This window comes from Prinia subflava, chromosome 6 (assembly GCF_021018805.1).
Source record: "Prinia subflava isolate CZ2003 ecotype Zambia chromosome 6, Cam_Psub_1.2, whole genome shotgun sequence".
NCBI lineage: Eukaryota > Metazoa > Chordata > Aves > Passeriformes > Cisticolidae > Prinia > Prinia subflava.
Window position 1 is genome coordinate 4,222,823 of NC_086252.1, and position 18,353 is coordinate 4,241,175.

The 18,353-nt window shown below is 45.2% G+C and overlaps 2 protein-coding genes across 2 annotated transcripts in view; one reads left to right on the forward strand and one right to left on the reverse strand.

The window, feature by feature from the left end:
• The window catches only part of ITGAV (integrin subunit alpha V), a 45,083-nt gene extending 29,970 nt beyond the window's left edge, over positions 1 to 15,113 (reverse strand). The window contains exons 1-2 of the mRNA XM_063399935.1: positions 14,818 to 15,113; positions 11,424 to 11,551 (exon numbers count right to left, since the gene is read on the reverse strand). Coding sequence (XP_063256005.1) covers positions 11,424 to 11,551; positions 14,818 to 14,972 — 283 coding nt within the window. The 5' untranslated portion in view covers positions 14,973 to 15,113. The remainder of the gene's footprint in view (positions 1 to 11,423; positions 11,552 to 14,817) is intronic.
• A 1,529-nt stretch (positions 15,114 to 16,642) lies between these two features.
• LOC134551869 (cell surface glycoprotein 1-like) lies at positions 16,643 to 18,005 on the forward strand. The gene is made up of 2 exons (XM_063399851.1): positions 16,643 to 17,755; positions 17,818 to 18,005. The coding sequence occupies exons 1-2, from the start codon at positions 16,789 to 16,791 to the stop codon at positions 18,003 to 18,005; spliced, it is 1,155 nt and encodes a 384-aa protein (XP_063255921.1). The 5' UTR covers positions 16,643 to 16,788.
• The last annotated feature ends 348 nt before the right edge of the window (positions 18,006 to 18,353 follow it).

The window sequence follows — 18,353 nt, forward strand, 5'->3', positions numbered from 1 at the left end:
CTGCTCCCTGGTGCTGGCTGGTGCCAACAAGTATTTCTGCAGGTGTGAATGTTTCAAGTCATAGAATTATTTGGTGTTCCTTGTGTCCTTTCATCGGCAAAATGAGGGAAACTTAGCCAGCATAATGAGAAAATCGATGTAACACTGAGAATCCTACCTTTTCTCAAAGTTCCCTAAATGGCTGGTTTATAGAGCCTAAAAGTACAGGAATTGATGAGGCAGCAGCCACACATCACTTCCAGAGTGCCGGAGATCCCCAAACCCAGCCCTGCTATGAATCAGACACTAGGTTTGAACCACACCTTCCTTGCTTGTTTTACACCTTGTAAAGAATGTTTTGTCTGCAGAGATTGTGTTACTTCCTTTAGGAAAGTCCCATGAAAAAGACAAAAAAGCCAAAACAAGCAAGTATCTGGACTATTTTTGCTCTCAGATTAGAACTACACAAACCAATGCCAAGTACATTGCAACACAGAGAACTATTGTGGTTTTTTCTAATGTCATCAAAGGCGACTGAAACCCCCACCTCCCTCTGCCACCTCCCCTCCACCTCTTACTGGACTCCTACTGCTAAAGGCTTGGAGGGCCCAATGATCAGCACATTTGCACAGATTTAGGTACATTGAACCTTTACACTCTCACCCTTGCATAGGCTAAAATGTGCCTTGGAGACCTGCATGTCACCTTTTAATGGTACAGAAAAACAAAACCAGACCAAAGTGTTTTCCAAATAGGGAGCTATCTTTGGCACATACAAAAATCCCTTTTTTATCACCATTTTTCTGTTCCTTGCCACCCACAAATAGTTTTGCTGCAAGGCACGACTGGGTTAGTTTGAGATGAAGCTGCCACCCAAAGGGGCAGCAGTTCCCATTTGCTCCTGTCCATGTGTTCATTCCTGCTGCCCGTGTCTCTCCTGGCACTCCCCATCCATGGCCATAACATGAACCATCTAAGAATGAACCCTCCTAAAAAAGTGTTCAGCAGGATGAGCTTCCAGCCCAGCAGGCTGCACGGGGAGGGAGCAGGGCTAACCTGCTGCGGAGAGGACAGCAACACAAGGCTGGAATGACCTCCTTTTTGGCACCAACAGGGATTTAAAAGTGGTTTATTCATCTTCTAACCACACCCAGGGTTATGTAGCCTGGAAAGAGAGATTTGGCTTCTGCCCTTTCAAGCTACGCTTGAATACAAAGAAATGTCTCAGCTCTACTTGCCAAACACAGCTTTAAACAATGTAAAACTTGGGAATAGTTGCAGAGTGGTATTTTATACTTTTCTGTTGGATACTTACACAACACTATGAACCTATGCAAAAATGAAAGCTGGTACAGCAGTTCCATCGTGTAAAGCAGAATGCTGTTATCCCAGGTACTGTAAAGGTGCCTAGGATGCAAACCTCCCATTTAAGTTTAAAAAACAACAGACAGGAATTAGAAGGAAAGGCCGTGTTGCAATAATGAGTAAGCAGCCACTCTGCATTACCAACAACCTGATTTTATCTCAGCTGTTAAGGAAATTAGTTCCTTCAAGCTGGGCTGAATAACAAAGATAAAAAATACAATAAAAAGCAAGCCAAGTACTGGTTACTGGTGCCACCTGCCCATGGTCTATGCTGACTGCTCTGGAGAAGAGGGGAGCCAGCAGAACAACCAGCACAGGTTGCCAAAACAGCTCCTCTCTGCCTTTGCCCTGTGCACTCTTCAGCTGCCAAGAAGGATCAGTGTCCAGGACAGCATCTCTCTTAGTGTTTAAGGGACAAAAATATTTTTCTACTGTATTAAAAAAGCCCTGATTCAGCTCTAAATCGAGGATAATATTAGAAATCTCCATGCTTTCAGATACAACCAGAAGCTGGCACATAAAACCCCCAAATCTCCAAACCGGAAAGCAAACGAACATGACCACAAAGATAATTATGTGCCAAATGTAGTTTATGTGCCAGATGTCATGACTTCAGAAGCCAGCATCATCATTTCTGAAGGCCTGAACAACAAATGAGGAATTCTTACAAAACCCCACCACCCCACAGAAAAATGTGTTCCATTAGGCAATTTGGCAAAAATGGATTGATTTATTTATAGCACACTGCTATTGTAGAAACATATTGCAAACATCTCAGTCAAACCAGCCCATGTCAAGTGCAGACACACAAAACAAACCAAGATGTGCTACAAGGCTGAGATGCCTTAGGTTGAGTTTCTCTTGTACTCAAAGCTTCTTTGGGCTCTGTAAGGGGGGGTCTTAGAGAGAGAGCCTTGAGTACAGCTTGGAAATGGCTGCAGCACTGGAGAGAGGACAGGAGAGCTAGATCCAGTAGGAAGTATGTACATTGGAAACACTGGCAGATGTCCCAGGGAAAAAATTGATACAGGCCAAATCTGGTGTTAACTCTCCATTACAGAAGAAAAGTAACCTTTTTTTTTTTTTTTACCTATACTCACTCAAAATTCTCCCCAGGAAAAACTGTGCAAATAGATTATAAGCTTTTCTCTCAGATCCAAAGAGAAATTAATTTTATGAGGAAATCTGGAAAACACCCATTCAACAAAAATCCCCTCCCTTTAAAGAAGAAACCATTTTTCTTCATGACTGGGAAACACAACATTAAAAAACTTAAATGTGAGCCCTCTCTGAAGCTGTTTTAACCATAGTTAAATGTTGAGCTATACCATAAGGTAGGTGTGTCATGGGAAGTTACAGGACTGACTTCAGCATTTCTGTTTGATTACAAAGAGCCTGACTTGATTAATATTTTATCTTTGTATAATTTTTAGCAGTAGTTAAGCATATATATAAAATAAATTAAAAAAACCCCCAAACAACAAACAAGCCTTCCCCACACCCTTTAAAAAACAGTACCTACCTTAAATGAACCAAACTGTATTATAGGTAAGATTTAAACATTCAGGGATTTATAAACCCAGACCAATGCTTTGATGTATTATAATCAGCCTTAATCTATAAGGGTTATTGTACCCTTATTGTATTTCTTATAGCCTTTTCTCGTATTTCTAAAATTTCAGAGTATCCCAGAAATACCCTACCCATGTCTTTAAGGCAATGATGTACATTTTAATCACAGAATCACAGCGTGGTTTGGGTTTGAAGAGACCTTAAAGGTCATCTCATTCCAGCCTCTGTGCCATGGGCAGGGACACCTTCCACTGACAGGGTTGCTCAGAGCTCCATCCAACCTTGCCTTGAAAAAGCCTTTAAAAAGGCATTGAGACAAATATATCTAAGCAGGACAAACTATATTCTGACTAGATTTATACAAGAAAACATTCAGAGTTTTTATACAATGCTATTTGTCAGACTAAAGTGCAACTGCTACAGGGATTTGTACTTGATGGGTCATTAATTCCAGGATTATGTCATACGACCATGGGGTATTATTTCCCATCTGTAAAGGCAGCTTGTGCCCGGCTCTTTCCTTTGCCCCTTCTGATTGTAGCACACATCACATGTTGATTTTACATGACTCTTTCAATAGGGAAAAAGGGCTGACATGTCCACTCAACAGTGCTTGTCTCACAAGGTACTTTCCAGGTGGAGGGATGGGGTAGTCAGGGCAAGAGCAGAATTAAAGAAAAAACAAAAACAAAAAAAATTTTAAAAGGTGCATTGCTGGTGGGCCAATGGAATACTGTCTCTTTACTACATTCCATAGGATTTGAAATTATAAATGAAATGAATTATAAATGAAAATTAATGTGGAGAGATACTGGGTGGAAGTTGCAGAAAAAGAAAAGAAATCCATCTTCCAAGTATAATAAAAAGATCAAAAGTTTTTTTTAGTGATTTCTTTTAACCATCACCTTTGCATAGCTGGCACCTTCTTTTCCCAAGGCAAATGTTATCAGATACAGGAACAAAGGAGTTACTAGGAAAGTCCTGCCCTTGAGTGAGTGGATCCAGTTGTAACTTGCAGCTCTTGCAGGAGGTAATGTAAAATGAGCAAACTGAACCAGACATTTACCCCGATCTTCAGCCAGACCTGACAGAGACGATCATGAGTCAAGAGGCACTGAACTGATGAAATCTGGTTCATTGTCACCATCCTAAGAACACTTAAGAAGTTGCAAAATGTAAATAGTCACCCAATTCACAGACCTCTCGTTAAAACAAACCTTTTTGTAACTATGCCGATTCAAAGTAAATGAAGTTGCCCCGCTAGGTAAAAGGAATACTATGCAGCAAGCCAAGAGAAAGATAAAGCCATAAAAAATGCAAGAGCCCTCTTTACGTAGTAGGAGAACTCTATGCAGTGTAAAGTATCTTTTATCTATCATTACAACCAAAATCGGAGCGATTTCAACCTCAGCTGATGCAGCAGGAGCAAGCGAACACAAGCTTATCTTCACTTGAAACTCCCCACGCTGGGAGGCAGCTGATGCTTCAGCAACCTTGCTTTAGCCACAGTGTTTTGCAATGACTCAGGGAGAAGGGAATAGAGACCTCCCCACTGCTCCCTTCCCTCTGCTCAGGGATGAGTCCTGCGTTTTTCCCCGGGCGCTGCTGGAACAAAAGCATCTTTTCCCTTGCCTCATATAAGCAAACTGCCTCTTTTTTTTTTTTCCCCAACTCGTCACAGCCCTGCGATCCAGCCACATCCACACAGAGCCGGCAGTGTCCCTGCAGGACTCTACCTAACCCCACAGTAAATCCCAGGAGCAGCTCTGTGCAGTCAGCTCCAACGCTGGGAGAGGCTCCCTGCGCTGCCGCCCGCTCTGCACCCAGAGCAGCGCCCGGCCCGGCTGCAGCCGCCCAGCACAGCACAGGGACAGCCCCAGCTCCGGGGGACACCGAGACAGATAAAAACCAATCCGTCTCGCTCCCAATCAATGCACGGTCTTCACGAGATTTATTGCTTTATTGTGGACTAAATCAATGGCCTTTGAGATTGAAATTCCCCCGCGGATTCCATGGTGATACCAATAAAGCAATCAGCCAAAAATAAAGCAGTACTTTGCTAAAGCAAGCTATTTTCAAAGAATACCGACCTATCCCACACTTCCTTATTTTGTAAGTGGAAGTGGCAGAGTTTTGAACAATTGACTGTTTTGCAGAAAAGATCAAAATCTCCAGATGGGAAATGTAAGCTGTGGCACCCACGCCAGCCTAACTTCATCATCATCACCAGACCTCACCCGGTGCAATGCTACAGCTCAACGCTGCCCGAGGCTGCTGAAATACCCACTTCGAGCTAAATAGGTCACAGATAGATCCAGCCATGCCAAACTGGTGGTTTAGGCCCCCAAACAAAGCCTTCTATTGTCTAGAATCACCCACTTGGGGGACAGAGAAAAACAAATCTGCAAACGTAAGGAGGAATCAGGAGAGCTCTTTACAAGGGTATTTCCTTTGCAAAAGTCTCCTTCTTCGCTTTTAGCACAAAACAAAATATCCATTTTGTCTCCAAAGAATTTATCCAAAAACTTTTAAGAACAAACAGTTTCTCTAAAATTACTTTGTTGCATCAAAACGTGGGAAGGGGGAGGAGGAGGGACAGTACAGCTGTCAGTGATGAAACTTTCTCCAGGCAGAGGCCATCCTGAATTCTTTCCTCAAAGCAGTAAAAACACACCACACCGAGCTGAAAACATTTGAGATGCTCTTAGTTTCTAGTATTCAACAGCTTCTGTAAGTCTCCCCAGTCCTGAATTTTGAGATCTGCTGCAGAGAATAAAAGCAGTAGGGAAAGCTTTCCCCAGGAGAAGGAATGACCACTCAGCCATGCATCCCTGGTTTACCACAGGGCTCAGAAAAGCAAAACAAACCATTGTCTGAACAAGCAAATCTTCCTGGGCTAAACACAAAATCTGCTCAAGAAATCTGCACTTCATTAGCACAGAGGTTCAAATTGGTTTTACGAGCATATTTTCCTTTGTAACAGTTCCTAGAGCTGTCTGTGTTTCATCGTGACGATTCCAAATGCAGAAGCTCTTGAGTCAGTCTCAGACTGCACTTTATGGTGCTGACATAAAGAGCTACAGTTTCAAGCATCTTATACTGCAGCAGATACATTTCTCAATTAAAGTTTTCTTAAAAAAAAAAAAAAGCAGCAGGCAATAAAATAATTTGGTTAAACTTTTATGAAAAGCCAAAGACACGTGAGGAAATGCTCTTTCTACCAATCCACTTCTCACTATTCTTGACTGATGATGAGCTAGGACCCCAAAAAGAAAAATAAAATAATATAAATAATTATGAAGATGGTTTCTTTTTGGAAAACAAGCACACAGGAAACTTTTACTAATATTAATTTGCCACGTGTATGGCCTGATTAACTCCAACTGGTTACATGGGTCTCTGAACAATTTTTTGTTTGTTGAAATGAAAACTCAGAATGATCCTCTAAAATTCCAGGGGCAAATAATGGAGGCACTGATCTAGACGTCAGACAATTAGCTAAGTGTATCAACCCTGCCATTCCATGCATGTAAAACATATAAGTAAAAACATAAAGACGATGTGTGGATTTTCCTAAAAGGCACATTTGGCCACGCCTCTGCTCACTGGTTTTGTTGTCTGGCTCAGTGAACTTTTGATCCTCCTGTTGCACAGAAAAAAACATGTTTAATTTTACACACAGAAAATGGACAACTACACAAAATAAATTTAACTTGTGGAAAACCCTTTAACTTTTCAAGAATCCTTTTCCTGAGGAAGATGATGGAAACATTGCTGGCAATATCAGGTACTATCTATGAAAAATTTGCTGTGCCCGTCTGGGAAGGCTGTGGAGAAGAAAAAAGGAGAGGGAGACTGATAAATCTTTAAAACAAATGGGTTTGGACTTCGGTCTCAGAACTGATCAGAAACAGAAAATGGGCTTCATTCCCTTCATGGTTTGCCCACAAGAAATATGTTTTTCCTGGAAAAAGCTGCTAAGCAGCTGGCAGAAAAAGCCAAGTGTTAGGCTTTTTAAGAGAGGAACCACATCTCTGGTCAGTCCGGTAGAAATGGCTTAGACAGATGTAAAAGCAGATTTTCAAAAAAATCCCTATTTCTATGGATTTAAACAAAAAATAAACAAATTTTCAGTCACAAAATTATCCAGTGTGGAGAACAGATAAGAATGAATTAAGATAAATATTTACCTTGAGCTACAATCTGTGATTTTTGTTAATATGACTGTGCAATGTAAAACATCTCGCAGAGGAAAGGGTTTATTATCACTGCTTGTGCTTAGGAAAATTTTGAAGAATATGCTATCTTGAGAATATAAATTTCCCTTCAGTGCTTGTCCTGAAAAAATAGGGCCTCCTACACATTCTGAAGGTCTGAAAGTTAATTGGGACAGAGGGGAAAAATTTCAAGTATTTTATGTAACAACTGAATTGAAACTGTGGTAATGCTTTGCCACTTGTAAAAAGAACTCAAGACATCAAAGAAAACCAATACCAAAAATTTTAGTTTTGTGACAGAGGCTTGTTCACCACTGAATTAACAAGTGTAAACAGGAGTAGAGTTTTAAAAGTGCTTAAATCAGACCTGTTCCTATCTAGGCTTGCAGGATAACATGTTAAAACACCAGCAGCACTGCTTCATGTCTCAGTTTTGCAATAGGACCAACAGAGGTGTGCAGGTGAGGAAGCTTGCTCTGGTGCTTGGGCCCTTCTTAATCCACCACCTTGACGTGCTCCTAAGAATAGAAGCCAGCCTGAAACACTTTGTCTGATGACATTAGAAAGCCTTTTAAAATAAAAGTATTCAATTTCTAGCCCCGTGACATGCAGCACAGCCACGTGCACCCTGAATTCCAGGGCAGACCCTACCACACACATCTGTTATGGCACTTTCACACAGTCATAACTGTGTTAAAAAGCCAACTGATGTCACTGCTAAAAGGCTGAGAAGCCCCACAGCAAAGCATCTTTACATTTGGGAAGTGTTGATGTGCCATGTAAGCGTTTTGCCTTCCAAAGCCACCATCTATACCAGAATGTCAAAAGCAATTAGTATAAGGTGCACAGAAACACACAGACACACACGGACAGAATATCCTCCAGTGCATTTCTTTGGAGTATCACCACCGTGCTGAGAGACCAGGACAAGGGGAGATTCCCTTTCACAAAGTCTCCCTGCCCATGGCAGGGGGTGGAAACTAGATCATCTTTAAGGTCCCTTTCAACCCAAACCATTCTGTGATTCCATGAGATATATTGCTGTTTTAAATGAGAAAATATGCTGTGAAAGAACATTGCTTTTTTAGGCAGAGGTTTAAGAATTATAATAACTGCTTTTGTTTGATTTTGGTTTTTATGTTACTGATGGGCTGATGGGAAGGGCATGACAAAGAGGGAAATACATGTCATTTCAGCATGAGAGCTCCATAAATGACATTGCACAAATGGACTCCCGCTGCCCAACTCCCATCCTGCCAGAGCTGAGTGGTCACCCACAGGAAGGAATAAACAAAAGAGTAAATTCTGCAGTGCAGGAACTATCAGCTTAATGACTTATCGCTTTCCTCCAGGGCAGCTGGGGTGAGGGTAAGTGCAAGTAAGCAGGCAACACTGCTGCAGCATCAGGGCTGGATCAACTCTTCCCAAGATTATCCCCCAGCCACTGGCACCTTCCCTGCTGGGCTATGGAACAGCCGTGGTATCTGATCACAGGAACGACCACACTGCTGTGCAGATACAGTGGTAAAGCCAAAAGCCAGAGCTAGAAAAGAAAACCCAGCCCTGTACAGCCAGTGAGCTCAGCATGGCCTTGGTACAGATGGGGAAGAGAAATGGACCCATAAAGCTGAAGAAAAACTTAAATAAAAAACAAGGAACGTTTAAGAAGAAATTGTCCTATTTCATTTAGTTGAGGTGTTAGGGCTGGGTTGGACTCGATGATCTTGGAGGTCTTTTCCAGCCTAGTGACTCTGTGTGACTCTGTGTGTCTGTGAATAGTAACAGAACAACATGTAGAGGAAAAACTTTGCTTGCCAGACCTCTGTAAAAGCCTAGTCTCATGTTTATTTGTGATACGAGACAAAGGGACAAACACAACCCCACACAGTCGGAACAAGGCTTGCTCTTTCCTCCATTCTCTTGCCACATTCCCAGCACAGGAACACGGCCTCTGCCCTGCCCTCACTCACTGCTTGGCCTGCTCTGGCTTTTCCAGCTACCTGGCAGAAGGGAGCAGGAATTGGGTCATGACTCCTGTTAATTATGGGGCACCCAACTCCAATACAGAGTTTGGTGTTGACAGGCAAACAGAGGAATGCCACAAGTAAAAGCATTCTCATTATTTTCACAGGTCAGATTTATCCCTGGCTGTAAGCAATTAGAAAATAACTCTGAAGAAACACATCTAAGTAATGATGTAGAACCTGTTTTTCCCAGTAATTCTGGGAGGGAATAAAAAAATCAGCCTTGTATCACAGGGCTAAGCAATACCTCTGGAGTCACAAATGGTGTTGCACAAGAGATAAGCAGTGACGAATGAGCCTGGATTCCTGCAGAGGCTGCATTTAGTCATCTACAAAAAGCCCTTCTGCATCAGCAGCACAAGTTAGTGGTCAGATCTTCAGTTCCTGATTCCCCAAAGTGGGTCACGAGTGCTCCCTAAGGAGGCAGGAGCAGGGGCTTACAGTATTGGCAGTGACTTTGTCACCAGAGCACAGGGAATCCAGCATTGTGCTATGCACAAAGAAAAAGACATTTTCTTTTTTGTCTCCGGGCGTTTATTATTTTATCAAGCTGAAATACAATGCCCCTTTTCACTAGGAGAATAATGGACAAATGCATTGTTCCCCCATTCATTGCCTCAAAGCTGGAGTGAGTTAAGGCGTGCCTGAAAGAAATCCTCTTAAGCTGTTATGACCTGCTATTTTTACTGTTAAATTTCAAGTGATTAACGTGCCTGTTCCTCAAAGGCAAATGATGAGCAAAACGCTGTCTGTTTGCCCAGGAGCACGTACCCTAAGCACAGACACAAAGCAGAGCAGTGTGGCCTCTATCAGCTCTGCCTGGCACATAGAAAAGCCTACTGCAAATGTTCACGGTGTAAAGTCATAAATGCACTGTAATTCCCATTAGAAGATGTGTCTAGAACCTACATGTGTGGCTCATCTTTCCCCACCAGAACTTTTTTGGCTATGATAATAATGATGATTATTAACAACAGACATTGAGATTCTTTCTTAAAAGTACCCAAACTAACAAAAAGTACACTTGTATTCTAGTAAACAATAAGCCAGAGAACAACAACAAAAAGAAGATACTTTTAATCTGATTTTACTGTACTGACACTGATGCAGACAAAAATGTCAGTCTTTGCAGCTTGTTAGAGATTTTTAGCAATCTGGGAGATGCTCCAATAGAATGATATGAGAGAGTGATAAATGAGTGAAGCAATGATAATGACCTAGGGTTTGTAGGTGCCATTACACACGTTTGTTTTTTGTTGTTTTTTTTTTCCAGTGGAACTGGTGGCACGGTGGTTTTCACATAAAGATATGAAGATTTCAGAAATCTGAACACCAACAATGTTTTGTGGCATACCATGACAATGGAATTGGAGGAAGAGCTTCTCCACTCTGCTGCACACGATTTAAAAAGGCTGCATCAATCTAGCAGCTCCTGGGCTGCCAAGTCAAAATACTGGCAAGAGGCAAGGATGAATTACAACCAACCAGACCTCCAAGGCACAGGTGTTTCCTCTGCCCTACACCACATGGGTCTTGCTAATCCCTCCCATGACGTGGGGAGGTTTTTCTGCTGCCTGAAACACGCTGTGGAAAACAGGATCCGGCTCCGAGGGGCTGGAGCAGAGGAGCACATGCAGGGCATTCTCATGACCTGCCACAGCCTGTGGAAATCACTGTGTGCACCAGAGCATGAAGAATGACTGAAACATTTCATGTCCACGCTGCTGCTGCTCAGCTCTTGTGTGCTTCAGAAATGGGTAAGGAATGCCTATGACTTGAGGCACCTGAATGCTGCTATCATAGAAAAATTTAAAAAAGACATTTGTCCATAGTTTTTAGTTCATGGTCCTGGTTTCAGATGAAACTTTGGGGTATTTCTGCCTATACCACCTTTGCTGATATTGAAAAGTATCTTTCCTCACATGCCACATTCTTAAATAGGAAGAAAACCTCTCAGGGTTCATTGGGAATTAGGCTGCCAAATGTTTTAGGATTGCTGGAAAGTACAGAGGAGAACTATAAATAGGTTAAAACATAAGAAGGATAATGTTTGCTCACTCAGGCTTTCAGCACATACCAGGGACAAGAGAAATCTAAAACAGAGGAGAGGAAAAGAAAAGCACAAGCAAGCCTTGACTAGGTGCCAGTCAAAAGCCAGCTGCATTCACACTGACCATGAAAAAAATCCCACAGGGACCTGAATCCTTTCTGCTTCCCCAGAGCAGCATCAGAGCAGGGACATTCCACCTGCACAGGGACACCTCACCTGTGGCATCGAATATAATGGGCTGGCAGTTCCTGTTTGAGTTCCAGTTACACTTGAGCACCTGCCCTCCTTCTACGATGTTGTGCTGGGTAGTGTTTGCTTTTGGAGCTCCCACCAGAAGAAATGTCCTGCAGGAAAAAGAAACAGCAAAACAAAGGTTTCAACACCTAAGGCACAGCTGTTACAGCTTTATGACATCTGAAGAGTTAATAAAGCAAAAGTCTTGCCTACTGTAATGTAAATCCAACTCAAACTACTCTCAGTTACAGAGAAATTCATATGAGGTTCTCTTTTCTGCATGCAACAAACTTTGCCTTTACCAAAAGGAGAGAGAGAAAAAAGATATGATAAATCTAAAGTATCCAGGCCTCCTTAGGATTATATTTTAAATGAGAGAAATACTTTTTATATTCTTCTTTTTTCCTTTCAAAAATATGTACATGTACAGCAGAACAGGAAATTGTGTACTTCTGTACCTTATGAAAGCCATCAGCTGGCGTAATTTCTGCTAATTTTGTGAGTAGGGGTAATTCGAGGAAGTCAATCAAAAATGGAAACAAAGTATAAACAAAGCAGTGGTGCTCTGGGAGCTCGGCGTGTTCTGAACGTGATGAGTCAGCCCTGCCCGAGCAAGTGCTCTCCTAAAAACAATCTCCAAGCAGCCACTCTGAGCCACAGATCTGCATGTTAATGAATCACTGCCACATTCATTGCACAGTCATCATTTTCTGATTAGGCTCTGCTGTGTTTTTCTGCATCTCTGCTTCCACAGACTCAGCTCGGTTCACTCTGAGCAGGAACTGCCACAAGAGTGGCACAGGTGGCAAAATTCAGAAGTGTCAAAGTATTAACAGACTGAACGAGGCTCTCCGCATCTTCCAGGAGCCCCAGCACCTCTGAGACCACTTGACTCATCAGCACTTGGCTGAGAAAGTCAATTGGAAGCATGAAGTCATGCTCAGAAGACAAAATCAAGTGCTTCCTTTCATCAGAATCGCTCTCTGTTGCTTTCCTTTGGGCTGCTTAAGAGGGAATGCAGCTTGCGAGAGCAAGTCTCGTCAGGCATTATGGTTCTCCAGTTTGGGAAGAGCCTTAGCTGAACGAGCTGCAGGACTGGTTGGAGAGAAAGTCTACAGGCAGGCAAATCCAGGCTTATCAAACTGGCTCTGGCTGCCACAGTCATCCCCAGGCTCCTTTTTAGTAAAGAGATAAGCAGAGGTGTAAACGTGTAGCACCTCATCAGAGCTCAGTCTGCATGAAGACCGACCAGCGTTCAACCTGTGGGAATTTTCAGAACCTTAAAAATGTCCTGGCGTGGACCCTGATAGAAAATCCAGGCTAGATGGCAATCCATTTGTTTTCCTTAGTTGCCATTCACAGACTGTCTAGATTTCTAGAACAGGAATTTGAAACACTTTAATCAGCTTAAAATCAACTCTCTGGGCAGAACAGAAATGCTTAAAAATAAACACTATAATGCCAAGTAAAGAAACAGATCAATTATTATAATTACAATCTATTAAACAAGTGGTAGCTTACCTCCCATTTTACTCTTGTACCACTAACTTTTGAGAAGTCCCCCAAATGAAACTCGTTTAAAAGATTTAATAATTCCCATTCTAATTATATTTTTTAATTTTTTTCTTAAGCTAATATTTGTGCTGAAGTTTATTTAAAAGATTAGAAATAAAGTAATCATTTTGTGGCTTCACAAAGATCTTTTCCCCAAATAAAAAAAAAATTATCATCAGAGACCAAGCAAGAAGATTTTGTCACAGCTCTTATAATAATATGCAAATTATCTGAATGACACCCCGTATGGCTGGACACTGCACACAAGTATTTCTGGATAAAAATGCATTTTGTTTATTTGGGGAAAAGACCACATAGAGCCACATAATGATTCCTTTATTTGTAATATTTTTAATAAACTTTTACCTCTATAAGGAGGTAAAATATCAGTGTCCATAGGCAATAAACTGGAAATCTAACACCACTGGAGCTCGTTGCTGTAAAAGTTGCATAGCTACTTAGTTCAATTAAGAACTTTAATGTAAAATAAAGTGTTCAGCTTAGCAGGTACAAACAAAGTTTTAGTGATGACAAAAAAATGGAGGAGAGAATTCCCTTATAGATATACAGAAGTTTTTCATGCTGACAACCACACTGTTTTCTTTTACAGCAGTGCACTTTGAGGTCAATACTTCTTATAAAAATAATGGAAAGGTTCCAAATAGTGATTTCATGGAGAGCTGGGCCTCATAATTCCTTATCAGAAAGCAAGGAAGAAAGTTTATTATATGCATTCACCAGCCTCTTGATAACTCTGCAGCCACACATGCCGACTTAAAAATAAAGGACGGGACAAAAATAGAAGCTTTTTTCTTTTAGTACCAAGACTTACAGGATTAAGACAGCAGAGAAAGATGGTGCAACATATGTAAGTTAAGACGGGATGGCTTCTAATATATGTAGGCAATAAAAAATGCGAACAAGGCGAGATGATGTACTGCAGAAAGACTTTCTCAATAGCTGTACAATTTGCTTATAAAGTTTTACAAGCAAAGCTTAAGGGGGGAGGGAGAATATCCCCTCACCAGGATGAAAGCCAGGAGCTTTTCCAGTCTTACAGCCCTTTTTTAAGATGAGAGAGGAGTGGGGGAAAAGTGACAAAAGCTGGATGTTTCTGTAGCCCGCATTTCAGAACCAGAGCCTGATCCGTTCTGGCAACACCGAAGGCTGTGCAGTCAGCGACACGAGGACTCCAAGGTCTGAAACGCAACAGCGACTACACACTGCCTAATCTTTAACAAGAAACGAGAACCTATTCAGGAAGCAGACGTGCAGGGTGCTTACATGGAACTTTTCCTTCTCTAGACTCCTCAGCAGCTCCGTGACTCGCACAGACTCAGCACAATTCAAACACAGCACTCCCTCAAAGCACACTCAAAGAGAGAGCAGCACGGGACACAGCTTCAGGAACCAAAACGCCACAACTCCATCTTTCCACGCTGTATTTATCACCACCATTATTTGCGTGAGACAGGCTATGCAGAGGATCCCGCAGGGAAAGGTTCACGCCCCGCCGGCCGCTCGGGATCGGGTTTGGCTCCCCGGCCAGGGCGTCTCGGCCGCCAGAGCCGCCCGGCGGGGCAGGGATGCGGAGCGGTCCCTGCCGGGGGCAGGCGCCGGCTCCAGCCCCGCTCCGGGGCCTGAGCAAAGCCGCGTCCCCTCCGAGAGCCGCCCCGGCCCCGGGACCGAGGCAGCGGCTCGGCTGCTGAGGGAGCGGGGTGCTCGCCATCCTCCGCCCGGCTCCCGCCCCGCCGGGACAGCGCCGCTGCGGGCTGCGGGGAGCGCTCGGGGGCAGCGCGGGGCGGGCGGGACGCGCACTTACGAGAACGGGTCGGGGGCGAAGAAGTCCACGGCGAAGCCGAAGTAGCTGCCCGCCGGGCCCGAGTAGACGGCCGGGCGCTCCACGTCCAGGTTGAAGGCGCTGCCCGGGGCCAGCGCGGCGCCCAGCAGGACCAGCATCAGCCCCAGGCGCGCCATGGCCCGGCCCGCGCTGCTCCGCGGGCGCGGCTCTGCCGGGACGCGCCGGCCCCGCGCCGAGGGGGCGGAGGGGCCGCGCGTTTCCCGCGGCGGGGCGGGGAGCGGAGCGCAGTCACTTCCCCTTTCTGCCTGGGACGGGGGCGGCAGGAAGGAGAGGCGGCATCATGTGGTGCCGGGGGCGGGCCCTGGCCGCTCCGCGCTCGGGCCGCCGCTCTCTTCCGCCGGGAGCGGGCGGGGAGCGCCGGCAGCGCCCGGCGGCCGCGGAACCCCTGCCCCGGAGCTGCCCTCGCTTCGGGCATCCCGCTCTTATCCACTCTTATCTCTGCCCGAGCCGAAGGCGGGAGGAAGGGCAAGTAAATTCTCTCTTGTGACGGTGGTGAAGCCATGGCACGGGTTGCCCAGAGAAGCTGTGGCTGCCCCATCCCTGAAGTGCGCAGGGGCTTGCGGCAACCTGGCCTAGCAGAGGCTGTTCCTGCCCTTGGCAGGGGTGGGATGAGATGGTCTTCAAGGTCCCTTCAAGCCAAACCTTTGTACCCTCCTATAAAGGAGCGCTAGAAATCTGAAGAGGGGACAGGTCCGTGCCTGATCTTACCAAGTCTGTTTGGTGGAGCCTTTCTGAACAAGTCTTTCAGGAAAGCTGCTAAGAGTGAAGTGAGTGCCAGTGTGGACCCAGCCATGGGGGAAAAAGCTCAGATTTTCAAACACATAGGCTGTTAAATAAAGTAATTTTAAATCCCAGGGTCTCAGCATCTCCCCAGCCACAGGAATGCCCAGCAGCAGGTGCGAGGCTGGGAAGAGCGAGTCTGCAAATCCTCCCTGGTGTCTGTCACTGCTGCACCCCTGCACTGCCCGCCTGCGGGAGAAGCATCCAGTGCCGCTCCGATCTCTTCAGCTGCAGTTTGCAGCTCCTGTATCATCTCTCACTAATAACATCTTAGCACTATATCCTGGCTCAGGCACCTGTAGGCTGCTGTCAAACCCCTGGAAGCCTTGCCCTCCCTGCTGGGTAATAGCCGTGTCTCAGGTAAAGGAAAACATGCTGAACACCTACAAAGAACAAATAATTCATAATAATTCAAAATATTAATTTGTACAACATAACAGGACTGGAATTTATTGCTACTAAAAGTCTAAAAGTCTTCTTGCTTTCCTCATGTGAGCATGATAAAAAGCAACAGAGCAAATACTGATGTTTCAAGCCCTAAATAAAAGTTAAAAATACCCCATACATATTTACCAAGCGACCGATTTAGTCTGATGAGAATCCCAAAAAGAAAAATATTTCCACAATAAGCAGAGGAAAACCCAAAGAACCACCAGCTACTCCTGTGTCCCATTCACTTGTTCTTGCTATTAATTAATTATCATTTCTTCAGGAAGCCACCTCAAAAAATCTGTCAAGAAGGGGAGTTTCTATACATAAACTTGATACTTGTTGTTAATTTTTCTAACTTTGCTGTCTCCTCAATAGGTTAAAAGAAAAAAAACCAAAAAAAAACCCACACAAAAACAAAACCAAAAAAAACCCTCAACCAAACAAACACAAACCCCACATTGCTTTTATTGTTATTTACTGACTTATCTCAGAGCTTTTTGACCTGATCAAAGCAAAACTGCAGATGAGTTAATAAGTTCCCAAACTCTAGCAAATAGGGCAATAAACTAAAAGAGTGGTTTATGAGTACTTTGATCAGTAAGTCAGTAACTTAGGGAAAAGGAGCATTTATTTTCTCTACTTGATTGTATAACCTCACAACATCACACAAGCAGTGAAGGATGTTATCTTTAAGACACTAGAATTTTTTTTTTTTACCAAATGATCAGTTTTGGCTTCCTAGGGACTGGCTGTGCAGCACTTTCTGTTGTTTCTTGTTGTCAGAAATTGCAAAGCCAGGCCGTCGGAGCACCGAGCCGGGGTTCCTCATCCCACGGGAATCTGTCTGCAGACCCTTTCCTCCCTTTCCTCCCTTTCCTGCCTTTCCTCCCTTTCCTGCCCCGAGGCGGTTCCGTGCCCGGTGCGGGGCGCGGCCGGCGCTGCTGCCCTGACTCAGCGGCGGGCCCTGACTCAGCGGCGCTGCTGCCGGGCCCTGTGCGCAGCACAGACAGCCCCGACAGACAGCCCCGACAGACAGCCCCGACAGACAGCCCCGACAGACAGCACAGACAGACGGCCCGGACAGACAGCCCCGACAGACAGCCCCGACAGACAGCCCCGACAGACAGCTCCGACAGACAGCTCCGACAGACAGCCCCGACAGACAGCCCCGACAGCCAGCCCCGACAGACAGCTCCGACAGACAGCCCCGACAGACAGCCCCGACAGACAGCACAGACAGACGGCCCGGACAGACAGCCCCGACAGACAGCCCCGACAGACAGCCCCGACAGACAGCCCCGACAGCCAGCCCCGACAGACAGCCCCGACAGACAGCCCCGACAGACAGCCCCGACAGACAGCACAGACAGACGGCCCGGACAGACAGCCCCGACAGACAGCCCCGACAGACAGCCCCGACAGACAGCCCCGACAGACAGCACAGACAGCCCCGACAGACAGCCCCGACAGACAGCACAGACAGCCCCGACAGACAGCTCCGACAGACAGCCCCGACAGACAGCCCCGACAGACAGCCCCGACAGACAGCCCCGACAGACAGCCCAGACAGACAGCACAGACAGACAGCCCCGACAGACAGCCCCGACAGCCCCAACAGACAGCCCAGACAGACAGCACAGACAGACAGCCCCGACAGACAGCCCCGACAGACAGCCCAGACAGCCCAGCCAGACAGCTCCGACAGACAGCCCAGACAGCCCCGACAGCCCCAACAGACAGCCCAGACAGACAGCACAGACAGCTCCGACAGACAGCCCCGACAGACAGCCCCGACAGACAGCCCAGACAGCCCCGACAGCCCCGAGCAGAGCCACAGCTCCCTGCTCAGCATCGCAGCCCGCAGCCGCCATGGGGGAAAAGCAAAGGAGGCGCTCAGGCTTGGGATACGCTTCCAGTCAAAGCCAATCCTACTGTAAAAAGAGATTTCTGCTGCAGGAGAGGCCGAGTGATTGATCCCATTGCTTGCATCGAGCTACCCTGGACAGAATCCTGTCTGTCAGAATCCTGGACAGAGGAGTGTCATGGGTTTCTACTGGCCAGATGTTGATGCACCCACGAGTGTATGTTTTTCCTAATGAGCTACTGTGAGATGTGGTCAAGAACAGAGCAGAGCAGGCCTAAAACTTGAAAACAGAGAACAAAACTTTATTACATTACATAGGAACAGAAATACAAAGGAAAACTCAAAACACACACACAAAACAGAAATGAAACTTTCTCAGAACATTTCTTTTCCTCCCTCAATTTCTACCCCCTACACGTTA